This window comes from Oratosquilla oratoria, chromosome 20 (genome assembly GCF_046742065.1).
Source record: "Oratosquilla oratoria isolate Oo_2021 chromosome 20, ASM4674206v1, whole genome shotgun sequence".
In the NCBI taxonomy this organism is placed as follows: Eukaryota; Metazoa; Arthropoda; class Malacostraca; order Stomatopoda; family Squillidae; genus Oratosquilla; species Oratosquilla oratoria.
In genome coordinates this window covers 57,406,695-57,425,020 of record NC_134796.1, presented here as the reverse complement: position 1 = coordinate 57,425,020, position 18,326 = coordinate 57,406,695, and the positions used below count along the sequence as shown (strand labels likewise).

Here is an 18,326-nt window from a genome sequence, read left to right as displayed (position 1 = left end):
AAAAAAAGAATAAAAATGCAGGTCTTTATAACAATGCATTCTATGATCATATTTGAACCTCACAAAAGGGTATCAGGGGAGCAGATATTCATATAATGTCAACAAAATGCATCCTTATTTGGTCTATTATGATTGGTAAATGCAATCTAAACATGGTCTCCACCTGTATAAATGATAATGGTCACATGTTCCTGTAACGTAACTTACGTGAAAATGGGCGGAAAGACTTCATTGGTGTAATGTATATCCTAGATTCTCTAAAGACCTCTTACCGCAAGTAATTTTTGTTCAAATACCTAAAGGTTTCACCGTTTGGCGAAGACATGGAGCTCAACCACACAACAACCGAAGGAGGAACAGGAGCTGGTGGCCTAGGGCCACAGAAGAATTCAAAGGACCTCGAAAGGAGCATTCGAGCCTTACTAAGTGGATGCAGCGACAAAGAGAGAGAAGTCCTGCTTAATAACCACATTGAAGAGATCGAAGTCTTCTTGGAATCTGCAAAGATGGAAGACACTCTTCTGGAATCCTTTGAACACATCTCGCGTGTCTCGAAGACCGCGAAGATTGTAACAGAAGAGATCAAAAGACAGAAGATAAAAAAACGAAAAATTGTAGAAGAGATTCCAATGAAAAACAAGAAATTTAAAATTTCGGATCAAAGAAATATAAAAGTACTGAAGTTGTTGGGCAGAGGTTCCTTTGGCTCTGTTTATCTTGTGAAAGATACCACAACTCAAGTACAATTCGCACGAAAATCCATTAGAATTAGAGGTCTAACAAGTCCGACTAAGGAAATTGATATCCATAGAAGACTAGACCATAAGAACGTTGTATCGTTCCTTGGCGAAGATAGAGACAGGAAGTTTGTTTACATTTACCTTGAATATGTAAACGGAGGAACATTGCAAGAGAGAATTGAACCAAGTGGTATGGAGGAGAACCAAGTTCAATTCTACTTTAAGCAGTTGATTAGAGGGGTCAAATACCTTCATTCCAAGAAAGTAGCTCACAGAGACCTAAAACCTGAGAACCTTTTCCTGTCCAGAACCGAAGATCTCAAAATCGGAGACTTCGGTCTGGCTATAGAGTTCGAGAAGGACAGGTACCTGTGGCAGGTATGTGGAACATCCGGGTACATTGCACCCGAAGTCTTTACTGGAAGATACAGAGGAGAGCCCGCAGACGTTTGGTCTTGCGGCATCATCCTCTTCCAGCTACTTACCGGTCAGAAGCCTTGGGAGGACGCTCAGACCAAAGATGTTAACTTTGAGATCTGGTCCTCTTCATCTTCAGAAATGCGTCTCCGAAGTCCTTGGAGATCACTGTCCAAGAAAGCTTTTAGTCTCCTTCAAAATATTCTTGCTCGAAAACGAAAATACAGAGCAACGCTTTCAAAGATCAAACAAAACAGTTGGTTCCAAGGTTGAACGAAATTAAAGCGCATGAAATTCATCTAAACTAAATCATGAGTATAATTCTAGAGGAAATATCAACAATTAATTCTGAAACATTGGTCAGCATGACCATCTTCTGTTTAAGGTGTATTCATTAACACCATAATTATTCCGAGGTTTCCCTCAGCTGAATAAAATTTCTTGACGCCAACCAAGGTCCACACAGCCGATATCACACACACACACACAGACATATATATATATATATATATATATATATATATATATATATATATATATATATATATATATACAAGCAGCGGCTTCGCCGCACCTGGCTACGCCGGGTTGTTTGACCTGCGGCGCTTCGCGCCCTGGGCTACGCCCCTTTCTGCTTCTGAGATCATAAGGTATGTAAGATGTGTAAATGAAAGGACCTTATGCGAATCGTGGTTTTTATTCAGTCTCACATGTAATACGTTTTTTCCTAACCGGAGGAGATTCGTCTGGTTGAGTTACGTTTCGGTGATCTCCGTTCATCCGTGTTTCCTTGAAAACAATCACCTTCCTTTGAAACTCCTGAATGGACACTTTCACGTTAAACGCTCATTTCTGAGTCTAGCGGCTAACTCTTTGTTCTCTTTAAACTCCCTCTTGGACACTCCCTTAGTAGCTGTCAGCCACTTCCACAAAAGCCTGGATCTTCGTATATAAGCGGAATCGTTTTTTCCCGCCATCTTTATCGCCGATTCTTGATATATTTTAGAAATATGCCTTAACGACTGATGAGATTTTTTATATTTGAGGTTTTAGAGATCTACGGTTTCGGGAAAATAGACGGAAACGATTTATAGAAATATTCATATGTTTATACATATATATATATATATATATATATATATATATATATATATATATATATATATATATATATATATATATATCACCCATAAATAGTGCTATATGATCCGTAAGGTTTCATCCGGGAGGGTAATACTTATTGATCACGAGTCGAGCACGTGAACCAAGACCATGGTAAATCACACAACTATAGAGATACAAGAGATTACACGCACAAATATTCCTTTTCAACCAAGCTCTGGTCATTCGCATTCCTATTTTTCTCAGTCGATCTCTGTGGCATATCTTATGGTAAACCAAAGTGTTTTAAACCAAGATTATTGCATTACCAAGCGATTAAGTCTATTTCTATCAGGAAATACCAGTTTTTTGAAATTTGCATTACACGTCTACGTTGTTTTCAATCTGGATATCTAGTACAATGCTCAAGTGTTTTTATGTTTGATTGTGGGGCATGGCAATTGGGAAAAAATCTAGAAAAGAAGATGAGAGATAGTAAGAGAAGGCGGAAGAGGTGAAAATGGGGAAAGACTGGTGAAGGGGGGGAGGGGTTGGGTAGGGGGAGAGGGGTTGGATAGGGGGAAGAGAGGAAAGGGGGGAGAGGGGTTGGGTAGTGGGAAGAGAGGAAAGGGGGAGGAGTGGAAAGGGGGAGGACAGGAAAGGGGAAGGAGAGGAAAGGGGGAGGAGAGGAAAGGAGAAGGAGAGGAAAGGGTGAGGAGAGGAAAGGGGAAGGAGAGGATAGGGGGAGGAGAGGAATGGGGGAGGATAGGAAAGGGGGAGGATAGGAAAGATGAAGGAGAGGAAAGGGGGAGGAGAGGAAGGGGGAGGAGAAGAAAGGGGGAGAAGAGGGAAGGGGGAGGAGAGGACAGAGGAAGGAGTGGAAAGGGGAAGGAGAGGAAAGGGGTGAAGTCGAGATAAGGGTACTAGGAAAGGAAGGTGGAGGTGGAAGGAAAAAGGGGGGGGAAAGGAAGAGAGGGAGAGGTGGGGGAAGGGGAGACGAGAAGCGGAGTTGGGGAGAAAATGGTGAGAGGAGAGCGGAAGGGGAGGAGAAGGAGAGAAAGAAGGGGGGAGAGAAGAAGGGAAGGACAGAAGTATGTTAGGAGAAAAGAAAGGAGAGGAGAGGAGGAGAGAAAAGGAGGGGGAAGGGAAGGGAAGGATAGGAGTGGCAGAAGACAAGAAGGGGAGGGGGGAGGAGAGAAAGCAGGGAGGAGAGGAGGAAGGAAGGGAGGAGAAAAGGAGCGAAAGGAAGGAGAAAAAGAAGGAAGGAGAAGAGAGAATGTTGGAATGAGAGAGAGAGCGGAGGAGAGGAGAGAAGCAGAAGAAGACGGGAAGAAATAAGGAGGGGAGGATAGAAGGAGGAGAGGAGAGAAGGGAGAGGAGAGAATGAAGGAAAGAGAGAGGGTGGGGAGGAGAGAAAGATGGGAAGAAAAAAGGGGAGAGAATGGGGAGGAGGATGGGGAGAGAAGGTGGGGAGGAGAGTAGTGGGGAAGGGGAAGAGAGTAGTGGAGGAAGGGAGGAGAGAAGGTGGGGAGGAAAGAAGGAAGGATGGAGAGGAGGAAGGGAGAAGAGGAGGGGAGGAGGGATTGAAGGATGGAGAGATGGCGGAAAGAAGAGAAGAAAGGATGGAGAGATGGAGGGGAGAAGAGAATTAGTGAAGAAGAGAAACAGGGAAGGAGATAAAGGTGAGTTGAGAAGGAGGGGAGGAGAGAAGGAAGAGAGAAGAAAATGAGGGGAGGAGAGGAGAATGGAAGGAGAGAAGCAGGCGAGGAAAGGAGAGAAGGAGGGAGGGAGAAGAGGAAGGGAGGAGAGAAGGAAGAGAGGAGAAAATGAGGGGAGGAGAGAAGGAAGAGAAGAGAATGAGGGGAGGAGAAAAGAAGGGGAAGGAAGGGGAGGGGGGAAGTGAAGGGGGGAAGGAAGAAGAAGAGAGGAGGAAAAGGGGTAAGGAGCAGAGGAGGGGAGGAGAGAATGAGGGAAGGAGAGGATAAGAGGAGGAGGGGAGGGCATAAGGAGGGAAGAAGAAGATAAGAGAAGGAGTGGATGACATAAGGAGGGAAGAAGAAGATAAGAGAAAGAGGAGAAAAGGAGGGAGGAGAGAAGGTGGGGAGAAGAAGAGGAGGGGAGGAAGGGAGGAGAGAAGTAGGGAAGAAGTAAAGGAAAGGAGAAAAGGAGGGGAGGAGAGAAGGAGTGGAGGAGAAAAGGAGTGGAGGAGAGAAAAAGAGAAGGGGAGGAGGAGAAAGGAAAAGGGTAGAAGGGAAGGAGGAGAAGGAAAGGATGGGGGAGAAGGAAAGGAAGGGAGAGGAGGAAAGGAGGGGTGAGAGAGGGTAGGGAGGAAAGAAAGAGGGAAAGAGAGAAGGGAGGAAGGAAGGAGGGGGAGGGGGAGAAGAGGAAGAGGGGAGGAGAGAAAGGGAGAAAGAAAGGAAGAGGGGAGGAGAGAAATGGGGGAGGAAGGAAAGAGGGGAGGAGAGAAGGAGGAAAATAAGTTGAGGGAGAAAAGGGAGGAAGAGGGGAGGAGAGAAATAGGGGAGGAAGGAAAGAGGGGAGGAGAAAGAGAGGAGAGAAAGAGGAAAAGAAGATGATGGGGAGAAGAGGAGGATGGGAGGAGAGAAGGACGGAAGGAACGAGAGGGGGAGAAGAGAAAGAGAGGAGGAGAGACGGTGGAGAGAAGAGAAGGGAAGGAAGGAAGGGGAGAGGGAGATGGGGAGGAGGAGAGGAGGATGGGAGGAGAGAAGGACGGAAGGAACGAGAGGGGGAGAAGAGAAAGAGAGGAGGAGAGACGGTGGAGAGAAGAGAAGGGAAGGAAGGAAGGGGAGAGGGAGATGGGGAGGAGGAGAGGAGAGAAAGGGGAAAGGAGAGGAGGTGGGAGGAAGAAGATGGAGAGAATGGAAGGAGAGGAGGAGAGGTGGGGAGGAGCGAAAGAGGGGAAGAGAGCAGAGAAGGAGAGACAAGAGGGGAGGGGGGAAGAGTAGGAGGGGAGGGGGAGAAGAGTAGGAGGGGAGGGGAGAAGGGAGGGGTGGAGAGAAAGAAGGTGAGGTGGAGAAGAGAAGGAGGGGGAGAAGAGAAGGAGGAGGAGAAGAGGGGGGAAGAGTGACTCTTGTTATGGCTTGCAGTTGACCAGGGCTTATATCCTTGTGGACAATCTAGCGCTGCTGCCGTGCAGGAGGAGGAAGAAGAGGAAGGAAGGGGAAGGAAGGGAAAGAAGACGAAGGGGAAAGTGGCACTCATTTCCATAACTTTTGACTCGGCCACAGCATGTCATAACACATCGTTCAGGTTGGTAATGAAAAAACTTTGATATATTTTTTGTCACTGCTACTTTCATCACCAAATAAACACAAATATATCTATCTATAAACCAAAGGCTTTTTTTTCGTGGTTCTCGGGGCTGGTACCTGGACGGACTTCAATCATGTAGAATGTCCGCAACTGTTCGCACATGGACGCAAAGAGACGGTGGGAATCCACGGTATCACACTGCAAGGGCGATACCAGGAGGAAGCTAATGTATCGCACAGCGATGTCACTAAGTCACCTCTTGTCCGACGTGAGCAGCGGTCTGGGGCCATTACTCAGAGTGGATGCTCTTCCTAACCTCTGCGCCGCGGCCAGGATTCGAACAGACGACGAATCCCCGCGCAGTTACCAGACGCGCGCTTTACCAACCGAGCCACGGTGGGCCACCTAGGGTTTCTTCCTCCATATAAAAGGAGGTAGTCAAGTCAAAGGCACGTACCCACTCTCACTCTTTCCATTCCCCTCCACCACTCTTTCTTCCCTCTAATCACATCTCTTCGTGGATAAATGAGAAATAATAATATGAAATGTTTACTAGTACGATAAAGCTTTTGTTGGGATGCTCAGTGCAGTGACTTGTCGTCGAGTAATACTTCTCTCCATTAACACAATTCCTTACGAAGTAGTTCTTGACAACGAAATTATTACTAGAAGTCGTTAGGAAGGTGAAACGCGTGGGTTCCTGTCCTGATTACAAAACAGAGGTTAGGTGAGTCATTTACACTAAGCATTTGTCCCCAGTCACCTGAACCAAAGTCCTTTCTTAAGGTACCGTCCTCTTAACCTTGTAGATGGTAGTTCCTGACGCAAAAGCCGATTCAGCTTTGATATTATTTGCAAGCAGTGAATAGAAAAGACGGTGAGGAGCCTACACCATGAGACGCGTAGCTATACATGAAGCCATCATCTTGCCCTATCTATGCACTTGAATTGTTAGGGCAGGTAACGATCACTGCTAAAGATCGAAGAGAATACGGGATCCAAAGGATTACAAAAGAGGAGCATGCCGACAGCAGACCTTTTGGTCCATAACTACTAAGTATTTCAGCGGCTTTGACCCATCGTTTTTCGCTCATATTTCCGAAATAATCATTCACATCAGCATGGCATATTAGCACAGCCTAATTCACACCCTGCGCTAATTTATGACATTATAGTGCATTCACAAGTGTATTTAATTACGGTGTTTACTCTTGATATTAAGTGTGTCGTAGCCGACACCAATGAAGTAAATCGAACAAGTGAAGTTGGGATACACGAGGTAGTTTGTGATGACGTCACGACTTCACCTGTTCGATTTACATCACGAGTGTCGGCTACTACACACTTAATATCAAGAGTAAACGCCGTAATTAAATACACTTGTGAATGCACTATAACGTCCAAAATTAGGGCAGGGTGTGAATTAGGCTGTGCTAATATATCATACTGATGTGAATGGTTATTTCGGAAATATGAGCGAAACACGATGGGTCAAAGCCGCTGAAATACTTAGTAGGTCGGATGCGAAAAGTTATATAATGATAGAGAAATGAATTAATAAACAAATAAATAAAAATATAATAATATAAATAATCATAGATAAAATAAATAAATAGGTAAAGTTACACAATAAACCAATGGGTAAATCGTAAATAATAATAAATGGGCAGATATATAATAATAAGTGATAAACAAGCAAATAATAATAAAGAGACAAATAATAACAAACAAATAAACAAATAAAATAAATGGCAGGCATTACAGTATCTTGCTTAGGTGTTTACCTAAACGAATCTTAAAGTTTCGAATTCAACTACATTGCACCACCTCTGCAGGAAGTTTACTCCATTCATTAACTACACGGTTGGGGAAGGTGTTTCTACCCATTCCAAAATAAATCTATTTCCTGACAACTAAGCGAATACGAGACCATTTGCAAAACGATATATAATCGTCTGAGATCCAGTAAACTATCAGTTATTAGTGCGTACCTCCAATTTATTTTGTGATCCTAAAACTACACCGAATACATAATTATACTGATGACGTCATGGCATAACTATACCGATGACGTCACAGCTAAGGTGAGTCAGGTACTGAAGATTGAGCATCCTATTTAGAGGGAGATGCGGGATATTGGTTACGTGATTGGGTGAATTTGAGTGTGATGAGGAGATGGAGATGAGATAGAGGAAGAAGAGTAGCCTACGGAAAGGGGTGAAACGTAGGAGTAAAGAAGGATTAAGTGAGAATCTGTAGAAACTGGAAAAGAGGATAAAGATATAAGAGGAGAAGAAGAGAATAATGAAGATAGTGGAATAGTAGGTGTAAAGTAAGATGAAGAAATCGAAAAAAGTGAAGAGAGGCAGTTTAAATAGGGAAGACGTAAAACATAACAGTTAGGCCAGATATCTTGCAAAAACTTTTTCGTTGTCTGACTTTTTAATGCACATCACTACGAGTATTAGGTTTCTTTTGTTTTATAAGCACGACGAGTGACTAAGAAAATGATATAACAAAAATACGAACAGAATAGAAAGCAAAAAGAAAACATATATCACAAAATAAAAATGAAATAAAAAGAGATTTAGTGAGAAAAGGAATGAAACCACTGCAAATTATTAAAAATAAATTAAAAGATAAATATTTATCTACTCCTAGCACCCGACCTACTTATGGACCAAATTGTCTCCTGTCGGTATGTTCTCCCTTTGTATTCCTTCGTAAAATAATAACAACGGAATGGAAAAGAGGAGGAAAAAGAAAAGAAAGGAAGGACCAGATAGGCGTGTATCAGGGAAACCAACCACAACAGAACACAACCCGAAAGGAACGAAAAAATACTAAAGAAGGCCTAAGAAAAGATTCAATGAGAAAACCAATGACCCCACTGAAAGTATTAGTAAACAAATTAAAATATAAACAAGATCATAATAACACAAATGAAAAAGAGGAGGAAGAAGACCAGAAGGATGGGTCAGGAAAGACGCGTGTACAGGAAACCAAGCAAAACAGAACACAACCGAGACGGATTGGAAGTAATATGAGAATCGTGGGCGATGATAATAATTATTAATAACAACAAATGAATAGGAACAACTGCCCCACGCAGCTGGCAGAAGAGACCCAGTACAAGGCAGCTGCTGTAGCTCAAGTCCTCACCAGCTTCTCAACCGCCGAGAGGATAAATCAACCTCAGCTCAGACGCTGTTGAGAAGCATCCACGGCATACTTCATGAGTTCTCAACCTGATTTTCCTTATGTATACCACGTTTATGCATTGCTGTTCATTGATTTACATATACAATAAATATACATTGAATGTTTATACATATGTAGGAGAGATTACGGTAGAGAGGAGAAAGAGCAAATACGAAGAGGAGGGGAGTGAAAAAGAGAATGAACGAAACAGAGATTATCTAGTGTATGGCAGTTTCTCACTCTGGTTCTCATGATTTCTAGGTTTCTGCGGAACTTGAGTTTCTGTGAGGGATAGTGATCAATTTCTTAAGTGATTAAAGTCGTAGTCGTAGTAGTACCGATGATGATGATGATTGATGGATGATGATTAATGGGTGATGATGATTGATGGATGATGATGATGATGATGATAATGATATGACCTAAAACAACAGTTAGGCCAGATATCTTGCAAAAAGTTTTTCGTTGTCTGACTTTTTAATGCACATAGCTACGACGACGACGACAACAGTATTGATGACAATAAAAAATTGTGTAATTTTTCCTTTATCTTGAATATTCGTATTTTTTGCATTGTCATTAATCTGAATGTATAGCTTATGTCTTTCTGGTAGCGTAATCGGAAGCGTGTTGGCCCCACATCCTATTATTTGTGAGTTCGAATCCCGCACTTTTCTTCGATTCCCAGCACTGACAGTTACCTGTTCCAACAGGTCCCCAAAGCAAATACGGCAAAGGTGACGGCTTTGGCCGTAAATACTCAGCGCCTCTTGGCGTAGGCTCCTTACCAACTATGGTTTGCTTGGGCCTATTATCAAAACATTGTATTATCCATATTCGGCAAAGTTTAAGTTTAGAAAAAAAAAAATCTTTTTATGTCCGAGTTCCTTGAGACATGAAAACTATTTTACGACTTCTGCAATGAGAAAAAAGAAAAGAAAAATGCAGGTCTTTATAACAATGCATTCTATGATCATATTTGGACCTCACAAAAGGGTATCTGGGGAGGATATTCATATAATGTCAATAATGCATCCTTATTTGGTCTATTATGATTGGTAAATGCAATCTAAACATGGTCTCCACCTGTATAAATGATAATGGTCACATGTTCCTGTAATGTAACTTATTTGCAAATGTGCGGAAAGACTTCATTTGTGTAATGTATATCCTAGATTCTCTAAAGACCTCTTACCGGAGGTAATTTTTATTCAAATACCTGAAGGCTTCACCGATTGGCGAAGACATGGTGCTCAACGACACAACAACCGAAGGAGGAACAGCAGCTGGTGGCCTAGGGCCACAGAAGAATTCAAAGGACCTCGAAATGGGCTTCGAAAGGAGAGTTCGAGCCTTATTAAGTGGATGCAGCGACAAAGAGAGAGAAGTGCTGCTTGATAAACACATTGAAGAGATCGAAGTCTTCTTAGAATCTGCAAAGATGGAAGACACTCTTCTGGAATCTTTAGAACACATCTCGCGTGTCTCGAAGACCGCGAAGATTGTAATAGAAGAGATCAAAAAAGGACAAATGAAAAAACGAAAATTTGTCGAAGACATCCCAGTGAAAAACAAGAAATTTAAAATTTCGGATCAAAGAAATATAAAAGTACTGAAGTTGTTGGGCAGAGGTTCCTTTGGCTCTGTTTATCTTGTGAAAGATACCACAACTCAAGTACAATGCGCACAGAAATCCATTAGAATTAGAGGTCTAAGAAGTCAGACTAAGGAAATTGATATCCATAGAAGACTAGACCACAAGAACGTTGTATCGTTCCTTGACGAATATAGAGACAGGAAGTTTGTTTACATTTACCTCGAATATGTAAACGGAGGAACACTACAAGACAGAATTGAACAAAGTGGTATGGAGGAGAAGAAAGTTCAATTCTACTTTAAGCAGTTGATTAGAGGGGTCAAATACCTTCATTCCAAGAAAGTGGCTCACAGAGACCTAAAACCTGAGAACCTTCTCCTGTCCAGAACCGAAGATCTCAAAATCGGAGACTTCGGTCTGGCTGTAGAGTTCGAGAAGGACAGGTACCTGCGGAAGGTATGTGGCACATCCGGGTACATTGCACCCGAAGTCTTTACAGGAAGATACAGAGGAGAGCCCGCAGACATTTGGTCTTGCGGCATCATCCTCTTCCAACTACTTACCGGTCAGACGCCTTGGAAGGACGCTGAGACCAAAGATGTTAACTTTGCGATCTGGTCCTCTTCATCTTCAGAAATGCGTCTCCGAAGGCGTTGGAGATCACTGTCCAAGAAAGCTTTTAGTCTCCTTAATAAGATTCTTGCTCCAAAACGAAAATACAGAGCAACGCTTTCAGAAATCAAACAAAACAGTTGGTTCCAAGGTTGAACGAAAAAAATGCGCATGAAAATCATCTAAACTAAATCATGAGTAAAATTCTAGAAGAAATATCAACAAATAATTCTGAAACATTGGTCAGCGTGACCATCTTCTGTTTAAGGTGTATTCATTAACACCATAATTATTCCGAGGTTTCCCTCAGCTGAATAACCAAGATCCACACAGCCGATATCACACACACACAGATATATATATACACTATATATATATATATATATATATATATATATATATATATATATATACAAGCAGCGGCTTCGCCGCACCCGGCTACGCCGGGTTGCTTGGCCTGCGGCGCTTCGCGCCCTGGGCTACGCCCCTTTCTGCTACTGAGATCATAAGGTATGTAAGATGTGTAAATAAAAGGACCTTATGCGAATCATGGTTTTTATTCAGTCTCACATGTAATACGTTTTTTCCTAACCGGAGGAGATTCGTCTCCGCCGTCTGAATCTGTATCAGTGCACATACTGGTTGATTTACGTTTCGGTGATCTCCGTTCATCCGTGTCTCCTTGAAAACAATCACCTTCCTTTGAAACTCCTGAATAGACGCTTTCACGTTAAACGCTTTAGTGTTCGAATACAACGCAGGGAACTTGTTTCTGTGCTCATTTCTGAGTCTAGCGGCTAACTCTTTGTTCTCTTTAAACTCCTTCTTGGACACTCCCTTAGTAGCTGTCAGCCACTTCCACAAATGCCTGGATCTTCGCACATAAGCGGCATCGTTTTTTCCCACCATCTTTATCGCCGATTCTTGATATATGTTAGAATTTTTTTAGAGATCTACGGTTTCGGGAAAATAGACGGAAAAGTTTTATAGAAATAATTATATATTATATTGATATTATCTGAAAGTTCCTGTGGTCGACTTTCGCACCATTCTTAACGAAACTCTTGTAGGCTGAGAAGTAATTGCACATAAACGCCTTATCGCCCATTCTTGTTATGTTAGAAAAATGCCTTAACGACTGATGAGATTTTTATATTTGAGATTTTAGAGATCTACGGTTTCGGGAAAATAGACGGAAACGTTTTATAGAAATAATGATATATTATGTTGATATATATATATATATATATATATATATATATATTATATTATATACATATATGTGTGTGTGTGTGTGCGTGTGTGCGCGCGTATGTGTGTGTGTTTGCGTGTATATATATGCGTTTATATTAGGTTGTGAGTGTTTGTATATGAATATATTGGTAGGGTCATGCCTTAGGTATAAACGCGGATATACATTGAACTTTATACATACATACATATATATATATATATATATATATATATATATATATATATATATATATATATTACGTGCAAACCACTCTTGGAGTAAAAAAGACTGAAGAGGATTGCAGTTTGCAATCGAAATATATAGATATGTACTGCAATCTTCTTCAGTAGATATCTACCGAAGAGGATTGCAGTTAGCAATCAAAATATATAGATTCCCTTCTCCAGTCTTTTTTACTCCTACAGTGGTTTTCACGTGATTGAGAATTGTGTGATTACATTTTTCACCTGTAGTGTGTGTGTGTGTGTGTATATTTATATATATATATATATATATATATATATATATATATATATATATATATATATATATATATATATCACTCATAAATCGTGCTATATGATCCGTAAGGTCTCATCCGGGAGGGTAATCCTTATTGATCACGAGTCGAGCACGTGAACCAAGACCATGGTAAATCACACAACTATAGAGATACAAGAGATTACACGCACAAATATTCCTTTTTAACGAAGCTCTCGTCATTCGCAATACTATTTTTCTCAGTCGATCTCTTTCGCATATTCTTATGGTAAACCAAAGTGTTTTAAACCAAAAATTTTGCAATTACCAAGCGATTAAGTCTATTTCTATCAGGAAATACCAGTTTTCCGAAATTTGCATGACACGTCTACGTTGTTTTCAATCTGGATATCTAGTACAATGCTCAAGTGTTTTTATGTTTGATTGTGGGGCATGGGGAATTGGGAAAAAATCTAGAAAAGAGGATTGAAAGGAAGTAAGACAAGGGGGAAGAGGTGAAAATGGGGGAAGACTGGTGAAGGGGGGAGAGGGGTTGGGTAGGGGGAGGAGAGGAAAGGGGGAGGAAAGGGAGGAGAGGGGTTGGGTACGGAGAAGAGAGGAAAAGGGAGGAGAGGGGTTGGGTAGTGGGAAGAGAGGAAAAGGGGGAGAGGGGTTAGGTAGGAGGAAGAGAGGAAAGGGGGAGGAGAGGGGTTGGGTAGGGGGAAGAGAGGAAAGGGGGAGGAGAGGAAAGGAGAAGGATAGGTAAGGGGGAGAACGCGAAAGAGGGAAGAGAAGAAAGGGAGAGGAGGGGAAAGGGGGTGGAGAGGAAAGAGGGGAGGAGTGGAAAGGGGAAGGAGAGGAAATGGGGAGGAAAGGAAAGGGAGAGGAAAGGAAATGGGGAGGAAAAGAAAGTGGGAGGAAAGGAAAGGGAGAGGAAAGGAAATGGGGAGGAAAGGAAAGGGAGAGGAAAGGAAAGGGAGAGGAAAGGAAAGGGAGAGGAAAGGAAAGGGAGAGGAAAGGAAAGGGGGAGAGGAAAGGGAGGAGAGAGGAGAGGAAAGGGAGGGGAGGGGAGGGGGGAGGAGAGGAAAAGGGGAGAGCAGAGGAAAGGGGGAGGAGGAGGAGAGTAAAGGAAGGGAGGAGAGGAAAAGGGGGGAAAGAAAAGGGGGAGGAGAGAAAAAGGGGGAGGAGAGGAAAGGGGGAGGAGGAGGAAAGGGGGAGGAGAGGACCGGGGAAGGAGAGGAAAAGAGGGAGGAGAGGAAAGGGGGGAGGATAGGAAAGGGGCGAAGAGAGGAAAGGGGAAGGAGAGGAAGGGGGAAGAGAGGCAAGGGGGAGGAGAGGAAAAGGTGAAGGAGAGGAAAGGATGAGGGGAGGAAAGGAAAAGGGAGAGGAGAGGAAGGGGGAGGGGAGGAGAGGAAAGGGGGGAGGGAAGGAAAGGGGGGGAGGAAAGGGGGAGGAGAGGAAGGGGAGGAGAGGAAAGGAGGAGAGGAAGGGGATGAGGTCGAGATAGGGGTACTAGGAGAGGAAGGATGGAGGTGGAAGGAAAAAGTGGGGGGGGGGGGATGAAGAGAGGAGGAGATGGGGGGAAAGGGGAGACGAGAAGCGGAGTTGGGGAGAAAATGGCGAGAGGAGAGCGGAAAGGAGGAGAAGGAGAGAAGGAAGGGAGGAGAGAAGAAGGGAAGGACAGAAGTAGGTTAGGAGAAAAAGAAAGGAGAGGAGAGGTGGAGAGAAAAGAAGGGGGAAGGGTAGGGGAGGATAGGAGGAGTGAGGAGACAAGAAGGGGAGAAGAGAATGAGGGGAGGAGGGGAGGAGAGAAGGCGGGGAGGAGAGGAAGGAAGGAGAGAAGGAGGAAAGAAGAAAAGGAGCGAAAGGAAGGAGAGGAGAGAATGTTGGAATGAGAGAGGGAGGGGAGGAGAGAAGGAGAGAGGGAGGGGAGAAGGGGAGACGGAGAGAAGGAGAAGAAGACGGGAAGAAAGAAGGAGGGGAAGAGAGAGAAGGGAAAGAAAGAGAGAAGGTGGGGGAAGAGAGAAGATGGGAAAGAAAAAAAGGGGAGAGAATGGGGAGAGAAGGTGGGGAGGGAGGAGAGGAGTGGAGGAAAGAAGGAGGGGGAGGAGGGAGGAGAGGAGGAAGGGATGAGAGGAGGAAGGGAGGAGAGAAGGTGGGGAGGAGAGAAGGAAGGATGGAGAAGAGGGGAGGAGAGAAGGAAGGATGGAGAGATGGAGGGGAGAAGAGAATTAGTGAAGAAGAGAAGTAGGGAAGGAGATAAAGGTGCGTTGAGAAGGAGGGGAGGAGAGAAGGAAGAGAGAAGTAAATGAGGGGAGGAGAGGAGGGGAGGAGAGAAGCAGCCGAGGAAAGGAGAAAAGGAGAGAGGGGAGAAGAGGAGGGGGAGGAGAGAAGGAAGAAAGGAGAAAATGAGGGGAGGAGAGAAGGAAGAGAGAGGAGAATGAGATGAGGAGAGAAGGAAGAGAGAAGTGAATGAGGGGAGGAGAAAAGGAAAGGGGAGGAGAGGAAATGGGGAGAAGAAAAGTAGGGGAAGAGAGGAAAAGGAGGAGAGAAGGGAGAGAGAGAGGAGGAGGGGAAGAGAGGAGCAGGGGAGGTGAGGATGAGGAACAGGGGAGGAGGGGAGAAGGTGAGGAGAGAAGGAGGGGAGGAGAGAGGGTAAGGAGGAGAGAAAGAGGGAAGGAGAGAAGAAAGTGAGGAGAGATGGAGGGGAGGAGAGGAGGAGGTGAGGAGAGATGGAGAGGATACAATGATGGGAGGATGGCAGGGCAGGAGAGATGGAGGAGAGGAGAGATGGAGGGGAGGAGGAAAGGAGAGGAGGAGGGGAGGAGAGGAGGAAGGGAGGAGAGGAGGGGGGAGAAGAGGAGGGGGGAGGAGAGGAGGAGGGGAGGAGAGGAGGGGAGAAGAGGAGGAAGGGAGAAGTGGGAGGAGGGGAGGAGAGGGGGGTGGGGATGAGACGGGGTGAGGAGAGATGGAGAGGAGGAGACAATGAGGGGAGGATGGCAGGGGAGGAGAGAGGGAGGAGAGGAGAGATGGAGGGGAGGAGGAAAGGAGAGGAGGAGCGGAGGGGAGAAGTGAGGGGAAGGAGAGGGGAGGTGAGGGGAGAAGGGAGGGGAGAAGTGAGGGGAGGGGAGAAGGGAAGGGGAGTAGAGGGGTATGGGTAGGAGAGAAAGAAGGGGAGTAGAGGGTATGGGTAGGAGAGAAAGAGGGGAGGAGGAGAAGGAAGGGGAGGGGGAGAAGAGAAGGGGGGGAGAAGAGTAGGAAGGGAGGGGAGAAGGTAGGGGAGGGGAAAAAGGAAGGGGGAGGAGAGAGAGAGGAGAGGAGAGAAGAAAGGGGGAGGGGGAGAAGAGAGGAGGGGGAAGAGAAGAGAAGGAGGGGGAAGAGAAGAGAAGGAGGGGGAGAAGAGAAGGAGGAGGAGAAGAGGGGGGGAGAGGAGTGACTCTAGTTATGGCTTGTAGTTGACCAGGCCTTATATCCTTGTGGACAATATAGGGCTGCTGCCGTGCAGGAGGAGGAAGAAGAGGAAGGAAGGGGAAGGAAGGGAAAGAAGACGAAGGGGGGGAAAGCGGCATTCATTTCCATAACTTTTCACTCGGCCACAGGATGTCATAACACATCGTTCAGGTTGGTAATGAAAAAGCTTGGATATATTTTTTGTCACTGCTACTTTCATCACTAAATAAATAAAAATATATCTATCTATAAAACCAAAGGCTTTTTTTCGTGGTTTGAGGGGCTGGTACCTGGTCGGTCTTCAATCTTGCAGATGGTCCGGAACTGTCCGCACATGAACGCAAGTGACGGTGGGTGTCCACGGTATCCCACTGCAAGGGCGATACCGGGAGGAAGCTAATGTATCACACACTGATGTCACAAAGTCATCTCAGATCCGAGATGAGCAGCGGTCGGGGACCATTACTCAGAGTGGATGAAGCCCTTCCTAACCTCTGCGCCGCGGCCAGGATTCGAACCGTCGCCGAATCCCCGCGCGGTTACCAGACGAGCGTTTTACCAACCGAGCCACGGTGGGCCACCTAGGGTTTCTTCCTCCATATAAAAGGAGGTACCCAAGTCAAAGGCACGTACCATCTCTCACTCTTTCCACTCCCATCCACCACTTTTCTTCCCTCTGATCACATCTCTTCGTGGATAAAAGAGAAATAATAATATGAGATGTTTACTAGTACGATAAACATTTAGTTGGGAGGTTCAGTGCAGTGACTTGTTGTCGAGTAATACTTCTCTCCATCAACACAATTCCTTACGAAGTAGTTCTTGGCAACGAAATTATTACTAGAAGTCGTTAGGAAGGTGAAACGCTTGGGTTCCTGTCCTGATTACAAAACAGAGGTTAGGCGAGTCATTTACACTAAGCATTTGTCCCCAATCACCTAAACCAAAGTCCTTTCTTAAGGCACCGTCCTCTTAACCCTGTAGATGGTTAGTTCGTGACGCAAAGCCGATTCAGCTTTGATGTTATTTGCAAGCAGTGAATAGAGAAGACAGTGAGGAGCCTACACCAGGAGACGCGTTAGCTATACATAAAGCCATCATCTTGCCCTATTTATGCACTTGAATTGTTAGGGCAGGTAACGATCACTGCTAAGGATCGAAGAGAATACGGGATCCAAAGAATTACAAAGGATGAACATGCCGACAGCTGACCTTTTGGTCCATAACTAGGTCGGATGCAAAAAAAATATATAATGATAAACAAATGAATAAATAAAAATAATAATAATTATAATATAAATAATGATAGATAAAACAAATAGATAAATGTGTAAAGTTAAACAATAAACAAACAGGTAAATAGTAAATAATAATAAATAGACAGATAAATAATAATAAATGATAAACAAGCAAATATTAATAAACAGACAAATGATAACAAACAAATAACATAAAATAAATGGCAGGCATTACACCATCTTGCTTATGTGTTTATCTAAACGAATCTTAAAGCTTCGAACTGAACTACATTGCACTGCCTCTGCAGGAAGTTTATTCAATTAACTACCCGGTTGGTGAAGTTGTTTCTACCCACTTCAAAATTAAATCTATTTCCTGACAACTAAGCGAATACGAAACCATTTGCAAAACGATATATAATCGTCTGAGATCCAGTAACTATCAGTTATTAGTGCGTGCCTCCAACTTAGTTTGTGATCCCAAAACTACACCGAATACATAATTATACTGATGACGTCATGGCATAACTATACCGATGACGTCACAGCTAAGGTCTCATCATTGTGACATCCCAATCTTGATTGGTTACCAAGATGAGTCAGGTACTGAAGACTAAGCCTCATCCCTTGGGATTGGGCATCCTATTCAGAGAGAGATTCGGGATATTGGTTACGTGATTGGGTGAATTTGAGTGTGATGTGGAGATGGAGATGAGATAGAGGAAGAAGAAGAGTAGCCTACGGAAAGGGGTGAAACGTAAGAGTAAAGAAGGATTAAGTGAGAATCTGTAGAAACTGGGAAAAAGGATAAAGATATAAGAGGAGAAGAAGAGAATAATGAAGATAGTCGAATAGTAGGTGTAAAGTAAGATGAAGAAATTGAAAAAAAGTGAAGAGAGGCAGTTTAAATAGGGAAGACGTAAAACATAACAGTTAGGCCAGATATCTTGCAAAAACTTTTTCGTTGTCTGACTTTTTAATGC

General features: G+C 43.9%; 1 protein-coding gene across 1 annotated transcript; it reads left to right on the top strand.

Annotated features, from left to right (window-relative positions):
• The first annotated feature begins 323 nt into the window (after window positions 1–323).
• LOC143036344 (serine/threonine-protein kinase grp-like) lies at window positions 324–1,430 on the top strand. Its single transcript, XM_076203592.1, has 2 exons — window positions 324–569; window positions 684–1,430. The coding sequence occupies exons 1-2, from the start codon at window positions 324–326 to the stop codon at window positions 1,428–1,430; spliced, it is 993 nt and encodes a 330-aa protein (XP_076059707.1).
• The last annotated feature ends 16,896 nt before the right edge of the window (window positions 1,431–18,326 follow it).